Source organism: Poecilia mexicana, unplaced genomic scaffold (genome assembly GCF_051168715.1).
Source record: "Poecilia mexicana isolate PSO_F unplaced genomic scaffold, ASM5116871v1 scaffold_3, whole genome shotgun sequence".
Classification (NCBI taxonomy): Eukaryota; Metazoa; Chordata; class Actinopteri; order Cyprinodontiformes; family Poeciliidae; genus Poecilia; species Poecilia mexicana.
The window spans coordinates 26,961,167-26,973,757 of NW_028263372.1; the positions used below are offsets into that span (position 1 = coordinate 26,961,167).

Genomic DNA, 12,591 nt, shown 5'->3' on the forward strand with positions numbered 1-12,591 from the left:
AGTCTATGTTTTTATATTCAGAATTGTTTGGAAGACTGTAATAAAGGCACATATGCAACTATTTTACATAAATTATCCCATGATGAGTGTTTTAAAAATTGAGGGCATTCATCCAGTGCAGCTGCACACACACCGCAATCATACTAATAGCTCTGGATTTTTGAAGAATAAATACTTGAAACTGCTGCCACAAGTGTTTTATCCAAGTACAACCCATGTTTCTCAATATTCACTCCACAATTAGCCTTGAATAAAAGACTTCAGCAGAGAGAGCAGATACTAAAGATGAGCTTATAAAGAGACAACAGGAGGTAATGTATTTACTACATAATCATAACATCACTCCCCGTAATCTTTGTGTGCGTTCTGAATCCAGTTTAGCTAGTGTAGTCCTATTGCTCTGCAACATGTTTTTTTAAATATATATAAGTGGTTTAAACTGGCACATCACTTAAAACAAAAATCACAAACTTATTTTTAACTTAATCAGTGACATATTATGTACTGTGCAAATGAATATATAAATTAATATCTGATTATATAATTTGATTTTTCAGTTCTTATGATTTCGCCAAAAGCTTATTGAAACCTTTCTTCTTAGTTGGCCAGTGTCTGCTCAATCAGTGTTATGGAAATGGCTGTGTTCCTTGATTAAATACAATTATGTCCAATTATGTATACTCATGTACTGCCATTGTCCTACAAAACTTATCTCAATTACTTGGCAAAGTACGCAAGACCTTGTAATGCAATTTGAATTAATTATTGTCTACTTTAATTGAATTTATTCCAATTATAATCCAATTCATTCCAATTAAACTGAACCCATCCCACTATAAATGTACTGTAGTTCAATACAAAATAGTCTGAATCACTTTATTGGTACTCATTAAATAATTTTTTTAACCAGCTATGTCAAAAGAACAGGTTATATTGATTGCTGTGTGGATTTGAACCTGTATCCTAAGCATGAATTTAGTGGGAAATGGTGAAGCAACTTTCCTTTAAGGAGAACAGACCCCCAGTTCCTTCTTTTAAATTCTCGGCCTCCTCGGTAACTTCACCATTAAATCAAAACAATCACTTTGCAGCTCTGATTCAAAATTATTACTGAGATACTAAGATTATAGTAAATTGTCTTTTTAACCTTAAATTTTACCTATAAAGATATTTTAGTTCTTTGATATGACAACTAATAGTTTTTATATATTTCATTCAACGTCTGAAGGTCCGTTAAAGAATTAAATACTAAATGCCATACCATACCAAGTTTATTTATAAAACACTTTAAAACAACCACAGCTGATACAAAGTGCTGTACATTAAAACACAACATAACAATTTAAAAAAAATAAAAACTCTTACTGTTTAAAAACAAACATACAATTTAAAACTGGATCCCGCTGGAGTTGAAAGCCAAGTAAAATAGATTAAATACATTATGTAATCCTCTAATTGTTTTGTGAAAATATTGCAGCAGTAACATGTTTCTCTTTACATTTTCATGTATATTCTTACCAAATTATAACTAACATTTTTAAAAAAGTTTTATGTCTTTTTGTGACAGAAAGTTTTATCTGACAACAAAATGAACCCCATAGTGTCAAGAGTGTCACTGTCAGGGGCTACAAAGTTATCACATTAACACCCACATAGGCCTGTTGTGTCTTCATTCAGGGTGCCAAACTATTGCTTTCAAACTTAGTCATTTCTTTATTTGTTTTCATACTTACTAGGTGACACATGTTTAAAATTCTAGTCAAAACTCAGGTTTTTGGTGTCTGACTATTTCATCCACCTGCATCATCATTGGAATAAATTTGATCTCTCTAAATGAGGGTTTGCTGAAAATGTTCTCCAGTTTTTTTTTTTAGTAGTCCTCTGGTGTTATCCGCATCTCTGTCAACAAAATTATTTATTTATTTTTGGAAGGTAACATGAGAGGTCCTGATGGAGATAGTAAAGCATGAAGTTAGAGTGAACAGGAAACGCGGAATGAATCAGGTCAGAGAACACAACAAAACCTGACCTGACCGGAACAAAAGCAGATTAAATTATACAAGTGACGGCCTTACAATCAATCAATCAATCAATCAATCAATCAATCAATCAATCAATCAATCAATCAATCAATCAATCAATCAATCAATCAATCAATCAATCAATCAATCAAATTTTATTTGTATAGCACATTTCAGCAGCAAGGCATTTCAAAGTGCTTTACATAATTTAAATGCAAACAGCATGTGACATACAGTGAGAAAGAGAAATAAAAAGAACTTAAATCGATAAAAAGTAAAGATAAAAACTGTTTAGAATAAACGGTGAGAAAGAGATTTTGAAAAAGATTAAAAACAGATGAAAACATTAAAAGGCGCACCCCTTAAACCTCAGTTTCAGCTAAAACGTTGTTTAACAAGGATTCTCAAACCTCTAGATATAACTTAATAAATAGATAAAAAGTAAAGATAAAAACATTAACAATGTAAGTAAAACAGGCACAAGGAGTTGGAAGGCATTTTTACTTTCTTGCAAACTACTGTGGGAAGAGTATTTGATCCCACTTTGATAACTCCCACACATGCCCTTTATAAGAAAAATAAAATTTTCAAATCTTCACTTCCACCTCTGCATTTCACTATGCTTCCCTCTTTCTTCACATCATTTTTATACTATATGCTTCTTCATTTTTTTTTTACAGATTTCTTTCTTTTTTTCTTTTTTTTTTTACTGCATCTGGTGGCAGACTGCAAAAAATATGATCAGATTTATGTCAAGTAAACCAGGATGCTGGCAATGAAGTAGTTTTTGCAGTCAAATAAACCAGTGACATTGTTACCTTGGTATGTGAGGCTGCTGCACCGGTTAGTCCCTTAAGACACACCCAAGTTTTAATGCTTTAGGAGCCAAAAATAGCTGCGTTAGACTTCAATTCATCCTCCAAACTCATCTATGTTTATACATAGATTTCTGGGTGTAACACGGTGATTAGAGATACGGAGACCTTTACATGTTCAGAAATGTCAGTATTTTTGACAGAACTAATTAACTTCCTGCTCTGTAACCTTGAAGTTTTCTAAAACTATGATTCATCAAAATTTGCTGCCTAAATTCTACAATTTCAACCTCTGTTTGGATTAATCAAATACAAACTGACACATTTGTGTTTGTCAGTTTGTATTAATATTTGAATTGACAAATAAAATAATGAATGAATTATAGCGTATACAAGAACATTGTGGAATAAGGTGATAATCATAGCAATGACTAGAGAGAAATAAGACTAGAACATTAAAAAGTGAATATTTACTCATGGCCAACCTGTCACCTCATGTTGATTTCCAATCTTTCAAAGTAAAAATGACTCATTGCCAATCTGGTCTTCATTATTATATGAACTTTAGCATGCATCACTACAGAAATGATACTTGAAGTATTTCATTTATTGATGGTTCATTAAAGTACAATAATACTCAAGAAAAAGTTTTCTTGACGGCTCTGGACCCTGCAGGCCTCCAGGAGTTTGCTCTCTTAGTATTGCGCTTTGATACAATGGAAATAGACAGAACTATTTATTCTCTCATTGCAGCTGATATGACAATGAAATTTCTTGTCAGATTCAGAGCCATCACTTCTGAAGTTAGCTAAAGCGATCAGATTAGTGTGTCTGTGTTTTTGCACTGTCCCTACAGACACTGCCAGCAAGTCTGTGTGAGTGCACAGATTTGTGCACACTGTTGTACTGGCTGAAACATGAATACGTAAAGTACTTTGTTGAGCATCTGCACACCCCATTCATTCTCATAATTGCTGTTGAAAAGGAGATTAGATGAAAGGATGTACTGTACAAAATCTATTAGAGCAATGAATTGTTTCCTGCGTTCGGGTGGTTTGCATCTCATTGGAGATTAACTTTTCTTTATTTTACATGCAAAAGATCATAATGTTTTATCTATTACTTGTGCAGTGGAGACAAAAAATACACTGAAGTACTTTTTTTTAAGGAAGCATGTTATTTTTGTTTGCAGTACTGTTTTATGGATTAAAATGTAGTGGTTTTACAAAATCAATTTTTCAGCTAAATTCCAGCAGCTCTGTTCATGCATCTTCTACACAAACAAAATCCCAAAATGTTATATCTGCCCACTATTCTTTTTAGTCTAAAGGCACTAATCAGAGAAATCAAGAACAATACATAAATATGGAAACAATCCAAAGTCAGAACACACAGTATGTTATATGCTCTTGTTAGCACACAGCAGTGAGCTCAGCCAGTGAAACGGCACAGCAGTGCGCTGACAGATTAATTTTCTCAAGCTAAACTCCACTTCCAAGGTCCAGTGGGCTCTGAAATATATACGTTAAAAATACTGTTTAAAGATGACATGCATCAATGTTGTTTTGCCCGTGTAAGTTGTTCTGATTTGTACAGCTGATGATCTTTTTCTGACTTTTTGATCCTCCAAAGAAGTTTCCCAGCTGAACACTTTTTACCAGATTAGTAGAGGTTGACCATCTTGTACCAAACATAATCTTTGAGAATTTTTATGCCTGAAAGACAGATAAGCTGAAATCATATATTTGCCTTTGCTGTTTTTAGAAGACACTAAATCAGATTAAAGCTTTCTTGTTTCAGGAGTAGTATTTCTTTTATATTCAGAGGGTTATGTGTATTTTCATGCACCATGATGCACTTGAGCATTTCTTATAATTGTTCTGTGCTTGGTATTAAAGATTTTAGGTATCCTAAAACAATCTTCTCTTAAACAGTTGACTTTTTCAGCGTTGTTGGCCCATTCCTCTTTGCAGAAGTAATATAATTGAATCATGTTTCTCTATGAGATTGAGATTTGGACTTTGGCTGGTGTCCACTCTAAATTATTTACTTTGCTGTTTTTATGCAGGTACATCTACAGCTAGTGTTCATCTGGAAGATCTTCTATCAACTAACCTTTAACTTTCTTACACTTTCTTTAACTTAGGTTTTGAGATATTGCTTTAATTATCCCACACAATGTTCTTTTATTATAATGCCATTTATTTTGTTAAATGGTCCTTGTTGCAGAAAAATAACTCCCACACAACATAATACCACTTAAAATGTTAGTTTCATCAAACCATAAAGTATCCCTCATCAAATTAGGGTTTTACTGTAATTTTTCTTTTCATGTTTTTTGGAGAAATGGCTTCTTTTCTTTGAATGACCTTTCAATGTTGGTACATGATCTGTGGATAATGACTGTGGATAATTTTCTGCCAGCAAGAAAATTGCTTAATTTTTATACAAGTTGCTTAATTTTTCATCTGTCCCAGACACCATAATATGTAAATTTTTAAATGTGAAGGATGTAATAAAACGTTTGCTGAAAGAAATCATCTCTAGTTATTCTAGAATTCAGGAAATGGAAATAGTTTTGTTAATCCTAACTAACTTAAAACAATAAGTCTAATTTAATTTTAGACAATAGGGAAAATACTTTATAAATATATTTGGTTTTGTACAAGTTGAATTAAATGTCAAATGTTTCTCAGTTTTATAGATAAATATAGACGACCCTCTGAATTGCTAATAAAAATTCTGGATAAAACTATGTTATTGATGTTGTTCTGAATTGTGACTAATGTGAATGCTAAATGAAACTTCAAAAGATAATTAAACATATTTTTGCTCTATGAGACTAAATACTTGGGCTCGGTAAGACAGAGGATGAGGTGAAAGTCAGGAAGAAACCTGGCTCCAGCCTTTCACCCCACCAGTCCTTTTTCAGATACTCAAAAAGACTTTGTAGAGATTATCTTAAGCCAAACTTGTATCAGACATGTTCTATATTTTAGAAATAGTTTGACTGCTTTCAGGAAATATTGTTGTAAAACCTTGTGCAGAAGAATATAATTTAGATATTTTGTCTTTGTGGCTTAGCTGACCATTAAAGCCTGTTTGAAGGTTTAAACCTCCTTCATTTTTCTCCGTCCCGACTATCAGAAAGTCACTTGACAAATACGAAACGTGTATTCACAACTGCAACAGAATCAGTGCAAGTGCTACTCAAGTGTTAGAGCAGTTACCCAATGACAACATTACTTGATATCAAACATCTAAATGTCTTAACAACAGTTAAGTTACATATTAGATTGGAATCTCTGATGAGGTTGATTTACAAATAGTTATGTGATATCCTAATTTACTTTATTGAGTTTAAATTGATTTCATTTCTTCGGTAAATTACTCAGAGACACACAACAAATGAAAGCTGTTTATTTACAATTGAAAATATGTGACTGAATTACAGCAGGAAGGTCAGAATCCATTCTGGAGCAGCATCTGTGGAGAACATAGGAAGATTTTGATGGAAAGAAAAAATAGGAGAGACATTTTTGCTCTTGCAAATTCTGGTGGTGGGTTTGGATCATAATGAGAGAATGATCCTGGTACTGGTCGGTGGAGGGCTGAGGGGAGGTTTGAGCTTTCTCTGAGAAAAGCAAAACTGAGCTTTCCAGAGTGACAAGAAACGTTGAGAGCAAAGCTGCTAAGTGTGACCGCGTAACGAGTCATACGGAAACTAAGCAAGCACAGAGCTGGATGAGACGGCTGCGGTTAGATGTGAGACAGAATCGTGACAGTGGAAAATATACATATCAAAGAATATACTAAAAAGTTTTTGGAAAAAAAAAAAACAGAAAATAATGTAACAAGCAGTGTGTGTCCTAATATCAACAAAGGATTTCATCAGACAACAAACTGATTGCAAGCTCATTTTTCTCAATGTGCTGCTTCTGTCATCCCATTTTTGTCCTGAGGTGTGAAATGCTAAGACATATTACAGAATGTTGTACATAGGAGTGCAATATAGGTTGAATAGACCATTTAAATCCACTCACATTTCTCAAATGTATGTTTACTTAAAATTATTAAGCTACTTTTGATATAGCAAAAATCCTAGCAGCCTCCTGCGCTGGTTTTTCCCATCCTAGATGCAACAACTAAAAGGGAGATAAAATCTTTACACAATTAATAAAAATTATAAACAGACTTTTAAAAGCACATGTACTGAAATGTATTTGCTTTATTTATAACATTAGAATACTTATGTTTGGTAAATTAAACTTAGTTAAAATAGCAGCAAGGGGAACTTAGATGTATTTCAGATGGAAGATAACAGGTTCTGTTCCTAGTCATACTTTGTTTTTAAGTATGACTGTTGCTCTCTGTCCATTCTAAAGCACATTAGTGGATTATACACATGCACTTACGGTTCAACCATTAATAATTCAAATTGAAAGACAGAAGACAAACAGTCAAGATTTTGTTTTTGTAACCGCATAGAATGCAATGCCATCTTTACTCATTTAACACCGTTTCTCTTCTTTGCAGCTCCCCCAATGATCCGGCTGTCAGTCGACGACACGGTGGTGGTAGATCCTGGGCAAGATGTGGTCATAACCTGTGAGGTGACTGCAGGTTTACCCTCCCCCACGGTGACATGGTCCCGCTATCCCGGAGCCCTCCCACTCAGTGCCCAGGTTCGGGGTCCGACGTTGTTCTTACGTGCAGTCACTCCAGCGGATGCAGGTTTCTACAACTGCACGGCAACCAACAACGTGGGCAACCCCGCTCGCAAGAACGTCAATCTTACTGTCAGGAGTGAGTGAATTTATTTTGTTCTCTTGGTAATATATAGAGACAATGTTTAGTGAATTTATTGCAGTATTTTGGGGCGTCAGAGTGGATAACATTAGATGTTCACTAATGCATTTACATCATGCAGAAAATATTTAATTAAAAACTGAACTTGAGGTATTGCTATTGAAAACCCTAGCAGAAGGCTTCAAATACAGCTTTGTCTGATAGTTTTTGGAAAAATCCCTAGACGAAAGAGAACAAGGTCATTTGACAATAATTACTCAGATTTGGAATATTTACTCAAGGGTTGTTCACTATGTTTTAATTATCCTCTTAGTCCACTTCATGGCTGCAGTAGCTAAAGCCAATTAAAATAGTTCACAGGCATGAAGCTGGATTCACCATACAGGACAGCTCTCCATCCATCCGAAGGCCAAACAGAAAAAGAACCAAAATTTTCAAAGAACATTTTATCCAATATTATTCAGAACTTAATTCAAATGTAGGTTATGCAATTTTTACAATATTATTTTTGAAAAAAAAAAAACAAACTTGTCAGACAAAAAACACTAATTATTGCTGTGACCAAAACAGATGAGATAAAATGTATCTATAAAAAAGTCTTTACCCCTTTGTAACCAAAGCCAGTGTGATTCAAATAACACACGGGCTTTGTGTTGGCATGATGACATTATGCCAAATCTGGCATTATTATACACAGAGCCAAATTTGGTAAAGTGTCATACTTGGCCCAAAGTTTTGGTGCCTGTCCATACAGGTTTCTTTTTGACATTTCCAATACAATAGACTGATAATTAAAATCAGCTGTAAAGTTTTCAGGCCTTCTTTTCCAGAATCTGGAGTTTTTTTTTTTTAAATCAACTTGGTATTCTTTCATTCTAAAATGTTCCTCACGAACATGCCATCATTTCCACAAATGTCTTCCTCCATAAAAAAACGAACCACAACTTTCTAATAACAATTTCAGTCCTGTATGTGGCAGTGCAGCACAGTAACTGAAACATATCAAAACCAAAGAAGCTGAAAACTTGCTGCATTAGAGCTGAGGGTTTTGCGTCGTCGCTCTCAAGTGGCGCATAATAATAGTTCCCTTTGTGACAATTCAGGGAATTAAATCATATTATAGGTTTATAGGATTGCATGTCTTTTAAAACTTTTAAAACATCGATGCACTAAAAATGTTGATTCTCCCGAAACTACTATGCACTTTAGTTTTCATCATTCTGTATTAAGTTTTTAGGAAACTTAAGTAAAGCTAATACATATAAAACTTCATAAGACTTTAATTTTGGTATTTATTTTTACTTTTTAGACAGATTACTTTTTAAAATTTCTGGGAGGTGCTGTTGCAGCATGGGTTATTATACAATATTTAACATAAATCTTTTCGGTTTGCTTTACAATACTACTTGTTCCCCTCCTACTAATAACAATGATAACCTAAAGCTGGAAAAGTTTCTTTCACTGAGGATAAAAAAACTACCTTCCCAGTCACTGACAGTAATTTGGGACTGTATTAATGGGAAAGTCTGTGTGTGCTGTAAGCAGTTAATCCATCATTACAGTGAGCTGATGTGAATCTTGTCAGAGTGGGCGGGTTAAGTATTGCTCTTTTTGTAATTTCCCTGTCATTAAAGCAGAAACCTTCCATTCTTCCTAGCCTCTGGCTATTTTTGGCGCCTTTAATCATCTTTATTCACTCCAATTAGTTAGACTGGAGTGGAAGCAATTAGTGACAGTCTCTTCTGTTAGTTAACACTGTGGAGAACGTATGCCAAATACGCTTCTCCTGTTAGTCTAATGGGCCTGAACGCGTCTTTACACCAGCGCAGGTGGAAAGACGATTAGAGACAGATGCATTGTGGAAGTGCAAAAGAAGTCGGTAGGTGACACCTGCACATACATGTATGCACGTGTGTGTTTCCATGACTTCAGCTCTCACTCAAACCTCAAATTGCATCTTAGCTTTGAGTAAACATTATAATGAAACAATTCTTGTTTATACAATAAAGAGGAGACCATGCAATATTACTGTATAAATGTAAGTACACAACATCCACAAACCACTCAAGCAGATTAACACACCATTCACATGAAGCTGATAATTACATGTAAACCATTCGGTCACTGTCTTATAGCGGCCTCTGTATTTCATGAAGTCTCTTCTCCAGCCTTGCTGTTTAGTAGGGAAACAGAGAGCTGTTTTGCATTCAATATGGAAATCAGTTGGGGAAAATGCAGCCTTTGAAACTGAAAATTAAATGTGACAGTGTGAAAGTTACTCTTTGTCCTTGATTTTGTTTCCCCCCCACCTCCTCTTTATATCCCTGTTATTTTATTCTGAATCTTGGCTCTTTTTTTTCCCTTGCACTCTTTTACAATTTGCCTCTTCCTCTTTTTTTCATTCTTTTGTCTCCCATTTCTTTTATTCCCCTGGGTTCTTTTTTTTAATTTTTTATCACGATGCTCCCTCCTTATGTATGACCAGGCTATCTCCCTCATTGACACACATTCTTTCTGGTGTATTTTTATAATTTGTCCTTGTAAAACTCTATTGCCTTTTAGCAGTTTTATTTGTAAGTACTTTTTTCAGCATTTTACCCCCTAACTAAGTGACTGTAAAAGTATTTATACCCCTTGACAATTTTTAAATTTTTTCAATTTTCAACCACAAATTTTAAAGTATCTCATTCAGATTTCTGTGATAGATAGAGAGCAGATGGATGGAGCTGAATCCTGAGTAAAACTTATAGAAAACCAGGGTGTTGTAATTGAGTTGTTTACATCAAAGCATGTGAATGTGTAAAAATGGTTCTGTGAAAGTCCAGACATATATTAAATTGAGAATGTGAAACTGACAAACGGTCCATATTTAGTCTGACTGTGGTTATGACATTTTACAAAAAATGGGACAAAATTTCAGTCTCCAAATGCCAAAAGCTGGTGGAGACATATCTCAAAAGACTTGCTGCAGTAATTGCAGTAGATTTTTCTGCAAAATATCGACTTACAGGGTCTGCACACCAGACTTTGCAAAAATTTTATATGTAGGAATTGGAAGCACATCTCATATTGTGCTAAAAGCATGCATCATCAAAATACTAAAAAGTAATTCGGTATAGCTACCTTGCAAGTACTGTACTTTATTGCCATTTTTTGTGTGCACAGTGTTCTAGGACCAATATGTATTAGTACATTTTGTAAAACAGAGGTCTAATGTCACTCTATGTTTATAATACCTAAATTAGACAATATTTAAAACATGCAACATATAGGACAGCAATCTAAAGTGTTCATATTAATGCTTTTAGTCTGTACACTGTCAGTGCTTTAAGCCAAAGTCAAATTCCTTGTTTGGCACACAATCTTTGCCACACAGTGTCAGTAAATTCTGATTATGATCCTTTTAAATGAGTTCAAAGCTTACGAACCACTGTGCAAACCACAGGAAGAGATGCCTTCTTAGCAGCTGCAGTCGGTCTAGTTTGTAGAATAATAGGAAGAGAAATAAAAGCTATGGGCTGATAACATTTAAAACAAGTGCTCTACATCTATAAAATTCAAACTTAATACTGCGTGTAAGTGATAGTTACCTATATTTATGATAGTAAATGCATGCTCATTAAGCTGATTTTTTAAAATAAATGACTAGGAACAGTAATTGGTCAAAACAGTCGTTAACTCCTCACATTACGAGATAAAATTCCAACAAGAAAACAATGTAAGTATTGAGTTTTCTGAAGCAGAGGGCTAGGAAACTTTATTAAACATGTATCCTAAAAAGATGATCATTGGATAATTCTCTTTACAACACCCAGTACGGTAATACATCTTAATCATTCTTCTCTCCTTTTCTTAATGTTGTTACTCCAACTCACAGCAATGAGCAACCTGACTTTCCAAATCACACCGGACTCTAACAAGGACAGCGAGACCATCCAAATGGGTCGGGACCTGAAACTGTCATGTCATGTTGACGCCACTCCACAGGACAAAGTCAACTACACCTGGTACAAAAATGGTGTCCCCGTCTTCAACTCGGAAAGCTTGATATTACTGCGCAGTGACCCTGACATGGCGCCCGGCACAAGTAGCTTGGAGATTGTAGACATGAAGTTCAGAGACCTGGCTATGTACAGCTGTGTGGCAAACTTCCCAGGCAGCAGGGTGCCAGAGCTGCGTGTGGATGTCAACATCTCCCAAAACAGTGGTAAGATTTTAATTTCTCTGTTTCTATTTGACATTTCTGTGAGACTGGGTCAGACTGTGAAAAAACACTTTGCTGCTGTTATTTTCAGACATAACCAATTAGCACTAAGGAAATTCAAACAAGGAGCTCTTATAACAAAATGTATTTAGACTGATCTTTAGACTGATAAACTGAACAGAGAGGGCACTGCATTAATCAGCCAAAAACAGGAAAAACAATGTTTTTTTTTTTTTGTTTTTTGTTTTTTTCAAATTTCATATATATTTTCAGTTGAGGTAAAAAATTATGTATTTTTTTCAAAAATTTCCCAAGTGCTGTTAAACAGTATTTTTTTTAAATACAGCTTTTACATACATTAATTTGCTTTGTACACAGAAAACAATACATTTCAGAAAAACCAAAAACTACCAGGGTTAAAATTATTAGCTCTGGTGCTAATAGTTAGTTGTGTATCCTCTTTGCTGGATAACAGCATGCAGTCAGTTATTGTAGTTTGCAACAAATCTTTGGGAAATCTGAGGAATCTCAGTTTTGCTGCTGATTGCTTGAGGTTTCCTTTCAAAATCTTCACATATCCTTCTTTGTTCATCATTCCTTCCACTTTGATGAGATTAAAAGTCACAGAACCACTGAAGCATCTCCACAGTATGATACTCCTAACACCATGTTTAGCATTTGTTCATACCTGAGATTCTTTATAGGATATCTGCCATTGTAATGTTTAGGGAAATTAGTGTGG

The 12,591-nt window shown here is 34.6% G+C and overlaps 1 protein-coding gene across 1 annotated transcript in view; it reads left to right on the plus strand.

Moving 5' to 3' along the window:
• Positions 1–11,954, plus strand: part of LOC106916391 (MAM domain-containing glycosylphosphatidylinositol anchor protein 1) — a 73,654-nt gene extending 61,700 nt beyond the window's left edge. Inside the window, exons 5-7 of the mRNA XM_088004636.1 lie at positions 7,373–7,642; positions 11,523–11,852; positions 11,941–11,954. Of these exons, the coding sequence (XP_087860762.1) occupies positions 7,373–7,642; positions 11,523–11,852; positions 11,941–11,954 (614 nt within the window). The remainder of the gene's footprint in view (positions 1–7,372; positions 7,643–11,522; positions 11,853–11,940) is intronic.
• Positions 11,955–12,591: the final 637 nt, after the last annotated feature.